General features: G+C 39.8%; 3 protein-coding genes across 4 annotated transcripts in view; 1 reads left to right on the forward strand and 2 right to left on the reverse strand.

The window, feature by feature from the left end:
- Nucleotides 1–583: 583 nt before the first annotated feature.
- fam185a (family with sequence similarity 185 member A) lies at nucleotides 584–4,074 on the reverse strand. The gene is made up of 8 exons (XM_034879949.1): nucleotides 3,489–4,074; nucleotides 3,228–3,337; nucleotides 2,298–2,390; nucleotides 2,010–2,148; nucleotides 1,444–1,485; nucleotides 1,264–1,359; nucleotides 1,041–1,175; nucleotides 584–884 (listed from the first exon to the last, which is right to left on the reverse strand). Exons 1-8 carry the CDS (start codon nucleotides 3,925–3,927, stop codon nucleotides 772–774), a joined length of 1,167 nt encoding a protein of 388 aa, XP_034735840.1. The 5' UTR covers nucleotides 3,928–4,074; the 3' UTR covers nucleotides 584–771.
- A 1,282-nt stretch (nucleotides 4,075–5,356) lies between these two features.
- On the reverse strand, nucleotides 5,357–12,641 carry LOC117949543 (mucin-5AC-like). The gene is made up of 4 exons (XM_034879883.1): nucleotides 10,273–12,641; nucleotides 9,673–10,242; nucleotides 8,254–9,021; nucleotides 5,357–6,569 (listed from the first exon to the last, which is right to left on the reverse strand). Exons 1-4 carry the CDS (start codon nucleotides 12,563–12,565, stop codon nucleotides 5,863–5,865), a joined length of 4,338 nt encoding a protein of 1,445 aa, XP_034735774.1. The 5' UTR covers nucleotides 12,566–12,641; the 3' UTR covers nucleotides 5,357–5,862.
- A 5,497-nt stretch (nucleotides 12,642–18,138) lies between these two features.
- LOC117949550 (lysine-specific demethylase RSBN1L-like) overlaps nucleotides 18,139–19,351 on the forward strand; it is a 10,580-nt gene continuing 9,367 nt past the window's right edge. Inside the window, exons 1-2 of one of the 2 annotated variants that reach the window (XM_034879899.1) lie at nucleotides 18,139–18,677; nucleotides 18,930–19,055. In XM_034879899.1, the coding sequence (XP_034735790.1) occupies nucleotides 18,188–18,677; nucleotides 18,930–19,055 (616 nt within the window). In that variant the 5' untranslated portion in view covers nucleotides 18,139–18,187. The remainder of the gene's footprint in view (nucleotides 18,678–18,929; nucleotides 19,056–19,351) is intronic. The other variant, XM_034879898.1, reaches the window with a different exon arrangement.

A 19,351-nucleotide genomic window follows, 5' to 3' on the forward strand; every position in this document is an offset into this window, starting at 1 on the left:
ACTAATCGTTTGGCAACGGTGACAGCAGCAACACAAATCACTGTGTGGATGCAAAAGTTGGCCGGGGATCTCTGGCACTAAAACATGACCATCATTGGTGTCTACTTATTTAAGAAATGTTCTACTTCTTTATACATGGAAGTACAAAGCACAAATTTGAACCCTCAGGTATCACTCACAGTTTCAACAGTCCGATTTCAGAGTTAGGTCAAATCGATTGTATTTGTTTTAAAATTTCTACATTTTGTGCTTAACATTGCTTTGACTATGCAGTGTCTGTGCAATACGTGTTTGTAATTTCTCTTTCAAAATATGGTTTAATTAACTGTATTAAATTAAATCTTGTTTTGTCTTTTGTATTTACACTTTGTAATTTCCTTTTGACTTGGATTTAGTTTTTCTGAAGGTATTATGTGTGGTTTTGTTTATTTGTGGCATTGTTTCAGATCACAAGTGATCGTACAAAAAAATCTGAGCAAGCAGTTTCTTCTTCAAAACCATTGACAGTTTAGCACAAACTAACACTGGTGTGTGGTCGCATAGTATGCTTTCAAGACACAGTGCACGAACAGGTTTTCTGTCGTAAACACATACAGACTGTTTGTTATATAACATTGGTGATACATATTGTCTTTATTGAAAGTACAGTATATCTTGAGCACTGAGTTTCCAATACTTTAGTGAGGTAAATGTGCGTCCAGTCTTGAGGAGCAGCAATAAATATCTGGCTTAGTCAGTGTAAAGCTCCACTACAGTGATGCCGTTCATAACTCAGCCCCCCAGCTTCAGGGATTCAAACCAGCTTTGTGTCTTCAGTCTGACAGAGTTTCTGTCTGCTTGAGCTTTAACCCAGTGGTCCATGGGGGACTCTCCATTCATGTAGCCTGAGAGACAAACAGAAGGGAGGGGAACAGGTTAAATGAGAGAAATCAAGGCGTATGGAAAGAAAACGGAATGGTATGTGTTGATTTACTTGTAGGAGGGTTTGGTTTAATAAATGTGCCATGGAGTGTAATGTAATGAAAAAAAGAATGCGTCACCAGTAACTGTGGTTTGGCCTTCGGTTGTGTTATTTTCTACTCCATGCAGACCAACTTCTGGGCTGATATCCACCGATGTTCCACAGAGCTCCACCCCAGCTTTCAACGAGGAGGGGACACGCACACACACCGCTCCTACATTCAACAAAAGAAAATTTATATCATTCAACGGGAAGGAAAACTATGATTCATAAGGTGAATATTCTCCTGATGCTGAGCTTACCTTCCTGACTGTGGAGTTTGGCACTGCCACCATCTCCCACATAGACATCAATGCCTCCGCTGTGAGAGGAAACTTCCAGGAAACTATTTGAACCATCTGCAAAACCAGGTGTTTTGCTTTTTACAGCCGCTGACAGATACCATACATAGTTCATTGTGCAATCAGGCTCAGCTTACTCACCGACAACTGTATCTCCAGACACGTTCTTCACAGTGGTGTTACCTTTTAATAAATTGAAGCACACAGTCAGTTTTAACACAACTGGATGGTAAAGACTGGACCATTTGGCAAAAAAGCCTTTGTTAGACACTGCAGTTAAAAAGATAATTGTTTCCATGCATTTTATGATGACAGGCTCATTGTATCAGGAAGCAATTAAAATTATACGTGGATGATGAATTTCCTTGGTTTCACATCACAGGGCTGTTTGTCTTTGTGATATAATCTCTACCTTTTAACTACTCCAAAACAAACAAGAAGTACAGAATTTGGGATAAATTGCAACCACACTGCATTTATGTAGACTCTTTTTTTTTTTTTTTTATCAGAATCCAGGATTACTGACATAGCGTGACATAGACATCTGCTTTAAGTTAACATAGTGGTGTTGCAGTGGAGTTTGTTTTGGACAAAGGTGTAATGAATGAATTTAATGTAACTTTTTCTTCACACTACATCTGAGTTTTGCTGTAGCACTTATAACCACACAAGCAATATAGGTGAGGAATAGATGCAGCTGTTCTCACCGTGTACGTGCCCCAGTTCTACTCTCCCAGAGCAGGAGGAGATGCAGCTGGACTCAGCATAGATGGCTTTGACTTTCAGAGGGCCACGTTCTGTTGAAATATTCATTTTGGTACCTTGAAGCTTCTTGAAATCCACTCCCTGCAAACACACAACTTATAACTACACAGCACTGTAGCCAGGTTATGTATGTTTTAACTTTTTTTTAAGTTTTGTTTCCAAATCAGATAAAGACTGTATTCAGGCTGCTGCTGCTGCCCTCTAATGACTGCTGAGTGTAGTGTCCTTACACTGTCTCCACATGTGCTGATGTCCACATTGCCATGGATAGTGCCCACACCTGTAACATGTCCTCCTTGCGACTGGACCTCAACCTGCTGAGCCTGAGATAACAGACAACAAACAACAGTGGAACATCAGGTAAAGCCTTTTAAACACATTGCCAACTCTACAACAACACTCTAGTGGGTTGTTTATTTTAACTTGAACAAGTACTTTTTGGTAGTTGAGGACTGTTGGTGGCTTTTTTTAAGTTGCAGAGAGTGAGTTTGAAAAACTCACCTTTGCTCCCGTAAAGTCTAAAAAATTATAGTTATAGGGAAACACTAATATGGTTTAAACAATACTTTTCCCCATATGCTCATGTACCCCTTCTCCATATGCTTGAAAAGATTAGAAAATATCACAAACAATTCTTGTTTCACAATTAGTCAAATGTTTGCAATAACAACATTTAATCAATTTTACACCAATTTTGTATATTTAATTGTGAAATCAGCCAATATGACCTGTTTGTATTGTATACACTTGTGAACTGTCACTGTTATATGCTCAATTAAAAAAAAAGAACTAATCTTGAAGCATTTCTCGTGTCTACTGCATGGGGCAGATTTAAACCATAATAAGCAAAATCCACATTCATGTATTCAGCAATTTTATTTATCTTAACAAAATCTTTATTATAAAAACACCTATACAGCTTCATAAACAAATATCACTCTGTTGCTACACACCTGTCATATTTACTGAAAAGATATTACCAACAATTCTAGTTTCACAATCAGTCAAATATTTGCGATAAAAACATTTAATCAATTGTATTTACTTAATTGGGAAATCAGCCAATATGACACATTAATATGCAAACATATAATGTAATATGTATATAATATGTACCGGTATTGCTAAGAATGTGTTTGTGTAGTAATAACAGCTCATACCTTGATAGATTGCAGCAAGCAGTTGCCCTTCTCTGTCTGCACCTTGCAGATATCACACTCCATGTTCTTCACTTGCACGTTGCCTTGTCCCTGAGTAGTAATGAGGAGATCTGACAAAGGGAGACACCAAAGGACAACAGACCGTATCATGCCAAATGCTGTGAAAATATATACTGACATGCATTAGGATCAATTATAGGCCCTACTGTAGACATATTTTTTGTCATTTCATTTATGATTGCATCATCTGTAGACACTCACTACTTTTAATAGGTGCAGTCAGGTCAATTGACATGCTGTGGTTAACTTTCTTAGCTGAGATGAGCAGCTCTTTGCTCTGGTCATCATAGTGGACTTGTAAGTAATCCAGACCGATCGCCTGTTCCGTGTCTGTTCCATGAACTCTGATGAAGACTCGGTCAGCCTCGGGGAAGGCGTGCGGATCCAGCGGGTGGATGGAGATACTGCAGCCCAGCTGTACCCGCACAGTGCTGTAGGGGCTCACCAGCAGATCCCACTGCTTCAGAGGCTGGTTTACCTCATTATGTGTTGAATACTTCACGTTGGCAGAGATGGAGAAGGACCGTGAAGTAAGCAGAGGGCAACGAGGGATAGCGAGAGTTCTGGGACTGGTTGTGAGTGACCAGCTGCAGTGGAGAAGTCCGACACATCCCCTCCGACCTGCTGGACCACAAAACATCTCTTTCACCTTCCGGTAAACCAGCTCATCCACACCTAATACTGCTGCTGTTTCTGCTAACGTTAAACACAAACTACGGAGTTTAACAAGCTGTCATTCACTCAGCATGGACTGTCTCATTGGTTTCAAGTCTGTGTTGTTGAACTGTACAATAATATTACTTCCGGTACGAGTTTTCAAAAATAAAAGCATTACAAGATTGCTTTAAGATGCTTTGGTAAAATGATGCGTTGGGAACCCGGATAGTTCAGTTGGTAGAGTGGTCGCAGGCGTTTTACTCTTCGACTCAGCGGTCCCGGGTTCGATTCCGGTTCGATTCCAAACTGTAGCACTTCGCTGCATGGGCCCCCCTCTCCCCGTTCATGTCTTCTGCTGTCCTGTCAAAGTAAAGGCTAAAAAAAAATGTCTGTGTTGAAGCTAAACTACATTCAAAGCAGGATTTGTTGTAATTTCAGTATATTGTATGATATGTTGATATGATGATTACGTGTGTATCAATATGTATTAATTCTAATATGTACCATACACTATACTTACATAGTCATCTGTTATTGTAAAGATACAATAAATTGTGAAGTTTTACATTTATTTCAATTGTGAAGCCTACGTCTGTATTTTATTTTCTGTGATAGAGACCTATTTAATTTATTGCATTTTTTTAAATACCATTGCCATGACCAGATTAACTGCATGGCAATCTGACATTGTGCTTTTGTAATGTATATCCCCAAACACATTGTAAACCAAATAGGCACAAATTATTTGCCAACATTGGCACTTATTGACCTTTCGAAGCCCCCCAGGGCAGCTGCCAGCGTTGTCCTGTTGGCCAAACAGCCTGGCACATTGCAAGCATTGAGGATAGCTCTCAGTTTTCATCTCTGTAGAGAAGCCAACGATCCAATACCAGCAGGCTGTACTTTCCCTGAGGTTTTGTGTTATTTTATGTCGAAGTCCAAATATATGCAATTTCCGTTCTTAGTCGGTGTCACGGTGATTAACTTGACGAGCCAGATAGATTTGTCCAATCAGCAGGTCCTATGTGATCACGTTGTAGGTGACGTCGTTCTCTGCGCAAAGGCTGTTGGGAACTAGTGTTGAAGCAATTTTATGTAATCGACCTGATTTTAATTTTGACTAAATTTCACATCCATAAGTCAAAATTCCAAAGTAAAACACCTAACTTCATAGAGCTGTCCATTTACATTAAACACTATATGTCTACTCTACCCTGTTGCAGTAATGCTGTTAATACACAGTTGCATTTTTCAAATGCTTTTTGCAAGTTGAGTTATTTTTATATTTTTATTTAAAAATAACTAACTAACTATTGTCTACTGCATGGAGCAGATTTAAACCCTAAATCTGCATAACTAATGTTGTACTTTAGTTTGCAGATCATTTCAAAAGAAAGAAACAAAAGCAAATCCACATTCTCAGCAATTTTATTTATCTTAACAAAGCAATCTTAATTATAAAAACACCCATACAGCTTCAGTCAACCATCAAAAGGCTTTCCAGTACTCCAATAATAAAACATATCATACACTGTTGCTACATACCCGTCATATTTACTGAAAAATACTCTTCACAAGAGGATGTCCCTCTCTTGTCATTAAACAAATCCCACTCTCAAAAATACAGTAATATTAAAAGGTTATGAAAAAATACTATGTAATTAGGACTATAACCTTGTACTACCGTGTGTAGGGTACATTGTCAAAGGCTTCCCAGGAAACAAAACAATATTGCAGAATCAAATGCCACAAGGCGGCAGCATTGTGTTAATAGTGTACAATAACCGTGTGTTGTGAAATATATAGCTTCCTAGTGTTTTTTTTTTTTAAACTAGAGCATGTTAGGAGCTTCTGGTTGAAGTTAGTAGTAAGACCCCTTATGTTTCTTTTCCAACTTGCCCTGGTAGACAGTCATCGCTCATGGTGTAAAGCCCTTTGGTCGGATCATCATTGTGACAGATTTAAAAGACTGTCTGTCATTGGTGGGGTAATACTCATTAGATATGTTCTGCCATGTCCCCCAGAAAATCCCATCCCGGACTCCCCTGTAACTCCCCACATAGTATCTGCCGTTGAGATTTGCGGCCATACAGGCATCAAACCACCAGCCGGAGCTGTAGTAGGCGCCACAGTTCCCGGATGGATAGCGGTCGTGGTCCCTATCCGGCGTGGTGAACGCCCTGTTGTTGTGATCATAACGTCTGCTAAAGCGGAGAGCATCACCTGCAGTACCCGAGTACCCGCCTACCGTCAGTCTGTAGCGCAACCGTTCACTTGCCACTCTGAACTGTTCGTACTCTGCATACTCCATCACCCCGTTAAAGTCCTCCAGCTCCACCCGCAGCATCATATCCCTGTCCCGGGTCAGCAGGTGGATCATATTGTTGCCCAACCAAAACTCCCCTCCATCCAGCTCCCCAAAGCCTGACCGGTACTCAGCCCAGGTGCGGTTGAAGCTCACGCTGCCGTCCTTTCGGCGCTGCAGTAGCGTCCACCCTCCTCCATCCAGCTCCATGTCACAGAAGACAGGGAAGCTTTTGCTGCGGAGGTCAGGGGTCACCAGGTACACTCCACTTTTTGTCTCCCCCCTGAGTAGGTGGTTGGAGCAGTCGCTAGCTATGTTAACTGCAGGTGAGAAAAAAATAAAAATACATTACAAAGAAATATGAACAGCTTTCTCTCAAAATCCTCCAAATGAAAACTTGCCCTCTTTAATTTTTGGAGTGATCTAACCAAAGTTTTGCTTTTGCTCATTTATTGCATGTTAAAAAAAAGATTATCTTGCAGCTGTGATGTAGCTGCGGAATGTGTTGGGGGAGGTCACAAGTGCGCAGGTCAGGTCAAAGCTTATTTTTAACCATAAAAGATTTATTGTTTTTGAAGAATTTCAACGTGGACCTCCATAGAAGATAAGATAAAAATGTATTTTCTGTTTTCTTGCATAGTCTGCTCCAACCAAAAACAAAAAACATCTGTAAGGATCTGTATAGTCACCCAACAAACACACACAAACACACACACATACAGATAAAAACCATGGATTTTCGAGATAAAATTAGTGCAGATTTAAAATGTGAAACAATAAAACAACAACAGTCTCTTCCTAGTGATTGATTTGATAAATAAAACACAAAGACACAGTATGATGTATAGTCTGTAAAGAGGCTATATTATTAGATAAATTCATAAGCATCATCTGAACTCAAGTGTTGTCCTTAAGAATCCTTTAGATTTATTTGATGCCCAAGGATTTGCCTACTGTAAGCCCTGCTCCACTGAAGGATGTTTTAAAGCTGTTAGTCTACACATAGTTGTGGTTTTATCCTTAATTACGACAATCGCGGAGACACACACATTTTGCACACATGCAAATTCCTCCTTTTTGTCCATTATGTATAGTACAAAGATGATCTCAGACCACATCATTATATCATCATATGTTTATATGAGGCTCAGTAGTGCTTAGTGTGTGGCCCTCTTACCTAAATCCTTTCAGCTCAGGTCATACCAATTTGCTGAGTAAGAAATACAATGATAAGTTCTCCCTGAGCCTAGTTATTGTGTTTTAATTTAACCCTTGTCAAAAACCCGGGTCAAAAACGGACAAAGATTTGACATTTTTGTCCCTTTTTTAGACGTTTTAGTTATGCTAACACCACCTCACTACCACTAGTTTTACAGTACTTTTTGGAATTCATGGTCAAAAACCCTCATTTATATAGAATTATACCCAATATTTGAGTTAAAAAAGCAAAGATTTTAAATCATTTTGACTAATAGTTAAGATCAGAGGAACATATAGATTAGTTTAGTCAGGAATGAAAGTGATCAATTGTAACTGCAAAGAGTGTTGTATGGATTCCAATCCATTTGTGTGTTAACTTGGTTAAAAAGAAACCCATATTTTAGATATAGACATTTTTTAAATGGGTCAAATTTGACCCGAGGACAACAGAAGGGTCAAACAAAAGATACGTTTCTTTCATTAGGTTGGTTGTAAATTTCAGAGAATTTCATTGTGCAGTTGAACATGCCTCCTTTCCTCTCTCTTATTTTGTAATTACCTCTTTGTGAAGTGAATATTAATACATTTCTTAGAGTAGACTGTTGAAACAAAGCAACCATTATACACGGTGCTGCAAATCAAAGCTGTGTTAAAACTGCTGCTAAACATGCTAATGTAATTACACAAAACCTCTGTCAATAACAACCACAATCCCTGCATAAAGGTACTTGTATGGTAGAGCACGCATACAAAAACAAAACTTCATCAAGCACTACCATAGTGTTAAGAAATAATATCTCTTGCCTTTAGATGTTATTAGTGTTGGTAGTTTGCTATCAGGCCTGCTGCCTCCCTGGTTGTCCTCTGGGTGCTCTTTTCTACGCCTCTCCGGTGGTCTTCCATTTTCACTCAGGCTGTTATTGAAGAAAGCGGCCACCTGGTTGATTTTCACACGCAGCTCTCGGGCACTGGGAGTGGCAAACTCAGCAGCCAGGGGCTCGGGGCCAGAGGTGGCAGGGGTTGTTGACCTGAGGTCAGGGCTGTTAGAGGTAGTTTGGACACTGGTTGTAGGGACTGGTTTCATTTTGTCTGATTCTGGAGTTTGTCTGGGTGCCGTTTCCTCAACATTGTGAAGTATCTTAGCTTGTGAGCGAGAGTCAGTAGCTTGATTTGGCTTTGTAGAGCCTGGAATAATGCTAGAGATAACACTTGGAAGGATCCCACGGACATTTTTTGGGGGGCTTGTTGTCATTGGGATTGATGGTGGCCGACTGGTGGTTTGTGGCCTCAGATCAGACGCAATCCTGCTGTTTGGGCTCATCGTGAAGCCTTCAGAGACTGTGTGAAGGCGAGGGAAGGGTCCTGTCTCCAGGCTGTTGGACGTCTTTGGACCCAGGCTGATAGTTTGCATTGTGATGGGACTGAACTCTGTATCCCCTTGGGAATGACTAACTTCAGCAATCTGTTGCACAGGGCTTGATGCAGGTGGCATGTTGGTTTGAGAGTTTTGGATGTCTTCTGATTTAGTCTTGCTTGTTTTAAGGGAATCTAAATCTGCTTTGGTCTTTGGACTTGGCTTTTGTTGCACCGCTAGTTTTGGCAATTGTACTGCTGTTGCTCCCGGCCTGACTATAGGACTGACTGTAGGCCTGTGTATGGGTGGAGGCCTTGGTTTGTATGTTTTGTTGGATTCTGTTTCAGGAATTCCGTAAGGCACTGATTTGGGGTTAAGATCTGGCATTTGGTCAGGCTGAAGTGTTATAAGCCCTTGATTGGGTTGTGCTGTTTGGTCAGGTTTAGGCTTCACACGTGGTTTAGTCATTTGGCCTGTTGTGAGATCTGGATGTTTTTGGTTAGGTTTAGGCTTTTGGTTTATTTTAGAGATTTTCTGGCTGGGTTGAGGCTTTTGATCAAAGGGTTTGATCAGGGGACTGTCAGGTGTGAGCTTTTGTTCAGGTGTTGAGTCAGTGGCAGACGAAAGATTTTCATCAGCATATTGCATTAATTCTGTTATAGGTTCATGGTCAGGTGTTGGCGTGAGGCTAGTTTTTTCACTTCTTTCAGTGCTGGGACTAAACTCTGTTTCCTCTGGGGAATGACTAACTTCAGCAATCTGTTTTCTAGGGCTTGATACAGGTGGCATGTCGATTTGAGAGTTTTGGGTGTCTTCTGATTTATTCCAGTTGATTTGAAGGGGATCTAAATCTGCTTTGGTTTTTGGACTTGGCTTTTGTTGCACTGCTGGTTTAGGTCTTTGAACAGGTATTGCTCCTGGCCTGACTGCAGGACTGACTGTAGGCCTTGTTGGTGGCCGGCGTATGGGTGGAGGCCTCGGTTTGGATTTTTTGTTGGATTCTGTTTCAGGAATTTTGTCAGGTGCAGATTTGGGGTCAAGATTAGGTATTTGATCAGGCTGAGGTGTTTTAAGCCCTTGATTGGGTTGTGCTGTTTGGTCAGGTTTAGGCTTCACATGTGGTTTAGTCTTTTGGCCTGTTGTGAGAGCTGGATGTTTTTGGTTAGGTTTAGGTTTTGGGTTTATTTTAGGGATTTTCTGGCTGGATTTATGCTTTTGATCAGAGGGATTGATCAGGGTACTTTCAGGTGTAACCTCTTCTTCAGGTGTTAAGTTGTTTACAGACAAAGGATTTTCATCCCCATTTTGCATTAATCCTGTTATAGGCTTATGGTTAGGTGTTGGCGTGAGGCTAGTTGTTTCACTTATTTCAGCTTGAGGCTTTTGAACAGGTGGGAAATATTGGTTTATTGTAGACCTTTGGTCAGGTTTAGTTTTTTCATAAATTTTCAACTCTTTGCGAGTTTTTTGTGGTTGGTCAGGCTTGTCGGATTTGAGAGGATTAACTAGTTTTTTCTCAAGTTTTGAGTTTTGGGAAGTAATTGGGATTTCAACAGATTCAGGCTCTCGGCCAGTTTGAAGGTCTTTGTCAGAACGAGTTGGGTTTGCAGTTTGAGGTTTTTGAGATGTTGTCTTTTGAATAGGTAACTGGCTTTGGTCAGCTGTATGTTCTTGGTCATGTTTAGGTATTTGATTGTTTTTCAGATTTTGATCAGGTGGTAAATGACTAGGTAGAGGTCTTTGGTCAGGTTTTGGAATCTGGACTTGTTTAGGTTCTTTGCCAGGTTTAGACTTTTGGTTGGTTGTTGGTATTGGGTAAGAAGGCTTTGGCTTTTGGTCAAGTTTAGGTTTTTTGTGAGGCAAAGGAGCTTGGACAGGTTTACGATCATTCCTAGGATTTTTAAGCCTCTGGTCTGCTTCAGGCTTAATTGCAGGTTTATGCTTTTCACTGGGCTTTGGTCGTCGGCCTGCTAGAGGTTTCACGCCAGTCTTAGTGTTTGAGCTGATGTTCTTTTTAGCTGTCCAACTGCTGCGATCTGCGACTCCTGGGGATGTAGTTGTGTATAAATTCTGACGGGGAGTTGTGGTGGTTGTAGTTGCTGTAATTGAGCTAACTCGACCCTGGAAGCCTGCACCAGGTCTCGGACTGGTTGTAAAAGTGAACCTTGAAGTGGCACTGGTTACCTGTTGTCCAGGACCACCCAATGTGTTAATTGTGGCTGTTGTTTTTGGGCTACTTGTTGCCCTAAAATCTTCCTCTGCATCAGGGTTTGGGTGCTCAGAAATAACTGCTGCTCCAAAGCCTGTGCTTTTGGTTGGTAGTCCATCAGCAACTATTGTCATCCCTTGATTGACATCTGTTATTAAATGTAAAGTTAAGCTGGACAAAAGAGGAGATGGAAGAGATGATGGAAAGGTTGTAGCTTCGTTTGAGTCCATGGTGTCCTGCCTCGGAGCTAAACTAATGATAGATTGAGTAGTAGGGTTGATTGATACAAAGTCTGTCCTCTCAGGTGCCTTGCTGGATGCTAATTCTCCATCACTGTCTCTCTGCAAGCTCTGGACTGTTTTTTCTCCTTCTGTTTTGATCCTTGTTCCCGTCTCCCCATCCTCCACCTCCCCCTCTTTTATAGTCTTTTTTTTTTCTGCATGCCCGATACTTTCAGTCTGTTTTGGTTTCTCATTATTTCGCTCCACTTTTATTCCCTTTCCCTTTTCCATTTCCTTTTTCCTCTCCTCCCTTTGCTGCTCTCGCGCATGATTTGTATGCTCATCATGGCCCTCAGACATCTTTATTCCATCACTGTCCCTGTCTTTTTCAATTTGGGTGTTTTTCTCTGTTTCCTTTGTATCATCTGGCCACACATGATGGTCACTTTCTTCTGTTTTTGTCTTATTTTTTAAATTACTTGTAATCTTCCTCTCTTTTCCATATTCCAACATATCCTCTGGATCTCCCTTTGAATTCCCTTTTCTATTGTTGTTTTTATTTTTGTCTGTCTCCCTGTTATTTTTTTCAACAACCTTTTTTCTAACAATGTACAATATCTTCTCATTTCCACCAGCAGTTGGCACCTTGGCCTGCCCAAGTTTGTCCTTTCGATTTGCCCCCTCTGTCTTAGTTTTTCCATCGTTTTCTGCCACTTCTTTTAGGGTTTCTTCTCTCTGGATTTCTTTTATGACCACTTTATCACTCTCTCTCTCTGCTTCCCATTTCTTTCTCCCTTTCTCTTCCAAAATTGATCTCTTTTCTGAGTCAGTGTCACCATCGCCATCCATAGTCTTTTCCGCTTTAACCCTGTCTGTTCCACACTCCTGGCTGAAACCTTTTGGTGTCTTAGGATTTCTCTCATTCAGCCAGTTTCTCTCATCCTTATGTCTATCCATACCCTCATTCAGCTTTTCATGCCCTGTTTCTCTTTGCCTTCCACACTCTCTCTCAGTTTGGCTTACTGTACAATCTGCACACATCTTCCTCAGTTGGTCCACATTTTCTTTCAGCTTCTGCAAATCCTTGACGATCTCCTCCAGCTCCGTGAGTTGCTTTGGCAAATGAAGAGTCAGCGGCGGTAGACTGAATAGATACGGGCACGTGCTTTCATCCTGCCCCTGTCTGCACAGCCCCTCAGGTCTCAGTGTTGCAGCGCAGGGTTGAAATGCATTATCCCCCCGGATGTCTCCTTCTCCAGAGTATGCTGAGGTCCAAGAGAGGCTTGAGAAGGCCAACAGGGTCCCACATATGCACAGTGTTGTTAACCTCATTGCGTCCTGAGAGTAAAGAGTAACAGGAGCAGAGAGAGAGAGTGTAAAAAAAGACCCACCTCAGTTTGAGACAGTGACAGTGAGAGGAGGAGATTGGGTGGGAGGGAGAAAAGGAGGGAGGGGCAACTGATGGAGCTGTTCAGTGGAAAGTGAGTCTTAAAGACAAATGAGGAGGGAGAAGCTTTGAGGGGGAAACAGGTGAAAAAAACAATGCGAGTGTGAGGAGGATTTTGTGGATGTACTTTTCAGTAGATGCTCTCTGTGATATACTGGATGATCAGTACAAAGCATATGAAAATGGTAAAATAATTCTACTTTATAACATAAGCAGAATTAGCCGTAACAGATCTATATCAGTCACAAAAAAGGACAACCTGTGAAAGCTTTACAACAGCATGTCTTATTGTAATCCTATTATTAAATTCCACGTATCTTCACCAAAATCACATCAATTCATGAAGACCATTTGTAATGCATTCTCACTCCATGATGTAGCATAAGTTTATCATAGCTATCAATATGCATGTGTGTCACAGTTGCTTTGGCAGACGTTTCCCAAGCTTCCTGTTGGGTCTAAAAACATGTGAGTGACAGATGTGACAGGTCAAAATATGCATTTGAAGCAAAATACCGGCTGCTGGGCCGGAAGCAAGAGTTTGTTACTCAGATTTGTAAGGACATATTTCATTTTACTGTAAGCTGCATTGTTTAGTTGAGCTTTAGTTGAGGAATGAAAGTTAGGAATGTCAGATTTATGCAATAACAGAGGAGAGAAATATCTCCTGTGCTGTTGACTTTATTCAGACAGGACTAATCCTCAACAAGTGTTGAGAATTGGTGAGGCAATCTATGGGTGGAGAGGCTAAGCTTGCTGTGAGCACACTGTCCGTTCATCCAAGTTTTGGATTCTTTGCTAATTCATTGTGTCTACAAATAGTCAGAAAAAAGAAAGAGAGAAAACACAGTCACATGAACTAAATGAGGCATCTGCTTCGCAGGGAGTTTAGATAATGAGGCTTTAGTTTCTCAGACCCGGGGTGTAAATGTCAGTCCCACCACAGGGAATGAGATATGATTGATAGCATGCACGGCCAACAATTGATGTTTCAGAAATTTCTCCATTGTTAATGGTTGTTAGTCCACTTAAATATATTGTTATTTTTAGACTGCAATGAAACATGACCCTTGTCCATTTTGTTTGCCTGTTTCTTTAATTGGCTGGTTGCTCTGACTGCACTAGGCTGGAGAGACTTCTCAGCTGTCCTTTAATAATGACAAAGGAAACCATTTGTTTAGTCAGAGGACTGTGGGAAGCATCAGGTTAGAAATTAAAAAACAGTTAAGTTGAAAGAAAACTTAATATAAAAACAGCGCTGGCCTGCAAGTTCACACATAAACTTAAGAAACGGTACCTTGAACGAGCAGAACAACGTAAAATGCTAAAGTTTGAGAGGATGAGTCAAAGAAAGGAATTTCATGGATTCAGTTTTCTACTTTGGAAAAAGGGCCTGTAGTATGTTTTAATTAGAGGCCTTGTAATCTGTGCATGTAAAGTAATTATTTATCCAAATATACTCTGATATGACTTTATATTGTAGATCCGTCTACGCTATTGCAGCTATGAGCTCATTTGACATTTTATTACTGTTGGCGGTATAAAAGCCAGGAATAAGTGTCCTTTCACCTTTCATAGTCACGTCAGTACTTCAACACTTACACTGTGAAATAGTGTGAGAGAAATGTTTACACTCTTGAGAGACTTATGTCTGAACACTAGGCTGTATTGATTTATTATCTTATCATCTCATCTCATCTTATCTCATATATCTTGGCAATTTAGTATTATGTATTGTGTGTTGTTTGTGTATATTATCACTTTTGTGTCACTTTGTTTTGGTCAACTATGGTTGTTTTTAAACTATATATAAATATGCTGCTATATTAATAAATTTGAACTGAACTGAACGATACCCTCACTACTGGCTTTACCCATTTATGGACAACAGTTTTTTTCTCCTCAGGATGCCCTCTTGGGATAAAGTGTTTTGAATTCCCCAGTGAGTTGGCTTGGCCCACTCTCTGTCCTGGATTGTGTAAACACTGTTTTTTTCCATGCAGACTAGAACAAACATCTGACCATCAGTCCAGCTTTGCTGCCTGGGCTTCCTGGCAGACCACTTCATCTCCCCCACTTTGGGCAGAGGAGCCAGTGTCGTCTGTTATGTGCATAAGTGTCCCATTTCCAACTGAACTGGAGTGAACCTAAAGACTGTTGTAGTGCCACACTCAGTGTGCCTGCCTAAAGGTATAAACCTACCTCCACAATATTATTCTACTCACTCACTCTTTGCATGCCAAGAACAAATAATTATATTTTCATTTAAAGAAACAGTTAAATGATGTAACACCTGCCTTAATTCTGTGGATCTTTGTGCATCAGTTTAAAATTAAACAATCACTCTGCATCTCTTTCTTACTCTGTCACACGCAAGCATGCACACTCACACACACACACACACACATTCATATTTACATGATTTGGTCATTGCCAATATCTTAATTCTTCAGCAACTGATACATTCCTTTGTCATGCATATCAGAATGTTTTTCATCTGTCAATCGACTGATAGAGATTCTTAAAAATGAAACAACCATGTGTCTCTCACATCTGGACCGGATTTACTACAGCTTGCCAACAGCAGATAACGTCAGATCAAGTTGTTTCTAATCTAAAACCCTGGACTTTATTAAGACATTGTTTGAAAAGTATATTTAAGAATCTTTGTTCTGGAAAGTGAGTGCAACGTTGGAACCGGTTAACTGTTGTTGTCACCTTTTGCCAAACGGAATTGGACTGAGGTGAAAGTGGACATCTTTGAGACCCTGGCATGCACATGGAATAAATGGGTGCTTTTCCCATGAAAGGTGATATTGTTTTAAATTGTTCAAAGTTATACAGTTGTAAACTTTCTATTAAGACATTTGAAATTATGGCATTCAATTTAACCCTGTTAGTGTCATTTAAACTGTTTTACATTGGTTTCTTAACAAAAGCTGTTAAACACACATCTCCATGCTGGAAACATGCGTTTCGGCCTCTTCTGAGCTTTCTGTGATGTTTTAACCTTGTTTCTGTCATTTCAACTGTTTTACATTGGTTTTTTAACAAAAGCTGTTAAACACACATCCCGATGCTGGAAACGTGCGTTTCGGCCTCTTGTGAGCTTTCTGTGATGTTTTAACCTTGTTTCTGTCATTTCAACAGTTTTACATTGGTTTCTTAACAAAAGATGTTAAGCTGTTTTGTTTTTCATCGAATGATATCCTGATGTTCATACTGAATTGACGTGTGCAGCGTTCTGTGTTTGTCCCAGCTGTGGTTAATAGAAACCATGCATAGTACACAAGTGGATGGACAAAATACATAGAAATGTGTGACTGAGTGCATTGTTGTCAATGATAGACTTTTCTCTTCTCCGTACCAATCCTACATCAGTATTTACAGTAGGCTTTAGGCTGGTAAAAGAAATAACATTGGAGTGACAACTTTATTTCTTGTACAGAATAATGAAGGTCAGTGGTGGAGGAAGGTATTCAGATCTTTTACTTGAGTAAAAGTCCTGCATTGAAAATGTTACTTGACTACATTATACACAATATCTACTTATCAAAAGGTAAAAGTACTCAATGCAGGAAGTTGGCCCTTGTGAGTGTTACAGTGTTAAATAAAAATCATATTATTGGATAATTCATTCATATGACATTATATGAATTAAAAAACAACATATTTATGAATTTTGTTTGTATGTAAAATTGTGATTTTCAAAGTAATTGAAGTATAGTGAACTAAACGCAATAGAGTAAAAAATACAGTATTTCTATCTGTATTGTAGTTAGATAGTATAAATTGGCATTAAAATGAAAATCTCTTAAGGATTATTCTGTTCCTATTATGGGAACCAAAAATGACCTTTACTTTATTATCCTGCAAACTGTGTTGTCTTCTCTATGGTGACAATTAAGTGTTAGTGCTTAGTGTAACATTCACCCTATGAACAAAAGAAATAAACATACAGTATCTAATTTTAGAGTAAGCAAATGTCAACGCTGATGTACACTGTGTACACTACCATTTCAATCTGTCTGGCAGATTAAGACTTCTACTTTAGATGATGTAGATACGGACGTAATATTAGTATATTACAAAAGACAGCGTTTGGCACTATTTACATTTTCATAGTCACATAAATCACATAATGTTGACATTAAATAAATAATAGTAGCCTACTTAGATCTTGGATGAAGTAAAAGTAGTGACTAACCACGTCTTGTGCAGTAGAATTGAGTATGTTTTCAATCTCAACACTTGTTTTTTACAGGAGTTTTAATAACACAGCTGTCTGGGTCAGTAAATGTGATGATTTTAACACAGAGGGGGAAAAAGCTCCTTAATGGATTTTCATCAATTTACTGCCACCTAGTGACATTTTAAAGAAATATCTCAGAATATAAAATCCTTCTTTACTTTTTCAACTACTATAATGTAATATACTTCTATGTATATAGAATATATATATAATAATTTAATGTACACACATGCTTTGCTGTCATATGTTTATTTTAAAGCCTATCGTTATTGTATGAAAATGTTAAAACATTTTTGTAATGTACCAGCTGTCTTTAGTCAGAAATGACCAATGTATGTTGGGTTTTTTGGCAAATTGGGTTCATGAAAATTGCTCTAGAACACAAGCTTTAAAAAAAACTTTGCTGATGCATTTGTTGTTACATTACTAAACGGTATATTCATGTTTATAAACTGTTTGAATATCCGTATCTCAAAATTGACCCATGAAAACAAAATCTGTTTGATATTTTTTCTTTATTGGTATGGCAGTAGGCTACAATATACCCATTAATTTGGTGTAACAGTGCATCACACTATTCTCTGATCCATACTTTCCTATGAATTGTTGTTGTCATACAATCTGTTCACTATGTACAATCTGTACATAGTGAACATATTAAAGCTATCTTTAAGACTGAGGTCTGGTCAGGTATTAAAACAAGTCACAATACGCTCTGTAAGCAGCAACTGGACTTGCTTGAAAATCTTGGAGAAGTCTCACCTCTCATCCAAAATGCTTCTTTAGATCAAGTTATAATACGTTTTATAAATACATTGGATGAAAATAGAGGTCTAATATGAATAACCTGACGTATATTTTTGGGGTCAAAAGAATTATTAAAAAGAATTAAAAGAATTATACAACATTTCAACGTTTCCTCCATATTTGATAACAGACTGATTGTCCAGCCCAGCAGAGAAAAACTAACAAATAATTTAGATCTTGATCGGCCCTTTTTGTCGGCAGGCCTCCTTTGTCTATGGTTATACTAAAGATTTTTTTTAAACCGTCTCTGGTTATAGGATACTGATACAGTCTTGGCACAGTGAGCAGTACAGTACTGTTTCTTGTCCTGCAGGCTGTAAACAGGATCTTTGACAGTACGTCTGATGCTCTCCCTACCGTGCGTCAGTACGTAGTCAACTAAGCCCCGCCCCCGGCCTGGCTCTCACGCACCAGTTACGTCTGACCGTAAAAAATAGAAACTTCCAAGATGGCCGAGGCCTTAGACTCCATGCATTTCGCAGCAAACAGCAAAACAAATTCCCCTAAACCCCTGATAGCTAAACGACCGCCGGAAAGCCGACCGCAGTCTTCCAGCGAGATTTACCCACCGCCCCCTAAGAAGGTCCGGGTGGAGGAGAAGGGCCTGAAACACAGGAAACTGAACGGAGAGGCGTGCGCAGGGGAAAAACACAACGGGAAGCAGAGTTGTGGGAGCCCAGCGAAATGGAGTTTCGGCCCGGCCAAGGCGAGCCACTCCACCGCCGTGGCGGTGCCCGCTACTCCCGCTCGGAAAATATTCAAAATCAGCAACTTCCTCGCCTCGCCTCACAAAGTTAAAAAGGCGAAAGAGAAACGGCACAAGGAGAAGGAGAAAACCAGTGAAGCGCAGCGAAGCTCGGTCGTTAGTCTGGAGGGAGTGATCCCAGCTAGCTGCCATACAAAGACCGAGAACGGCGACGTGAAAATGCTACAGAGAGGTAGGACAACACAGCCAGCCTGCGTACTGCAGGACTCTATTATACCACTTTGTAGGCAAATTAAAAACTGAATGTCAAGCAATACTGCATTACAGTCATTCATAAAATTGACAATATTCTTTATCACAGGCCCCGTATTTATTAGGCCCAGATGGTGATATACACGTGGAAATGTTTGTACGTCAGTTATGTTCCTCAGCAAGGATTTAGCAGAATTTCACCTCACTCTGTCTCTTATTCTGCTCTTCTCAGATCAACATGTAAAGGAGAAAGACCGAGAGAAGAAGAAGGAAAAGAGTAAAGAGTGGAAAAATCACAAATTGCCACCTGTACATGACATTGCAAGAGAAAACGGAGAAGTGATGTCTCCACAGAAAGGTAGGGATGATCTCTTACGTTTTTCATTATGATAACTTTTAATTATATATGGTACAATGGGAGAGGTCCAGTTTGCTTAAGTAACCTCTAATTTTACAACATGAGTCAAATTATGTCTTATTAATAACTATGGAAGACATTTAAGTGAAATACAGCCATCCGTTTATAGTTAATGCAAATTGCAAACGCTAGCCATACATAAATGTACAGATACATTACAACCTATAGTTAAACAAATGTCTTTTTATGCAAAGTTGTCAAAGTTCAGGTATTCTAAAGTGTGTGTATATATATAT

This window comes from Etheostoma cragini, chromosome 8, assembly GCF_013103735.1.
Source record: "Etheostoma cragini isolate CJK2018 chromosome 8, CSU_Ecrag_1.0, whole genome shotgun sequence".
NCBI classification, from domain to species: Eukaryota; Metazoa; Chordata; class Actinopteri; order Perciformes; family Percidae; genus Etheostoma; species Etheostoma cragini.

Coding starts and splice junctions, on each gene's coding strand:
- LOC117949543 (XM_034879883.1), bottom strand. CDS start 12,565: ATGAGGTTAACAACACTGTGCATATGTGGGACCCTGTTGGCCTTCTCA. Junction 10,243..10,272: donor CGACAAGCCTGACCAACCAC/AAAAAACTCGCA, acceptor TGAAAATTTATG/AAAAAACTAAACCTGACCAA. Junction 6,570..8,253: donor AACACTAATAACATCTAAAG/GCAAGAGATATT, acceptor TCTCACCTGCAG/TTAACATAGCTAGCGACTGC.
- fam185a (XM_034879949.1), bottom strand. CDS start 3,927: ATGTTTTGTGGTCCAGCAGGTCGGAGGGGATGTGTCGGACTTCTCCAC. Junction 2,149..2,297: donor TCAGCACATGTGGAGACAGT/GTAAGGACACTA, acceptor GTGTGTTTGCAG/GGAGTGGATTTCAAGAAGCT. Junction 885..1,040: donor AGGCCAAACCACAGTTACTG/GTGACGCATTCT, acceptor TTTGTCTCTCAG/GCTACATGAATGGAGAGTCC.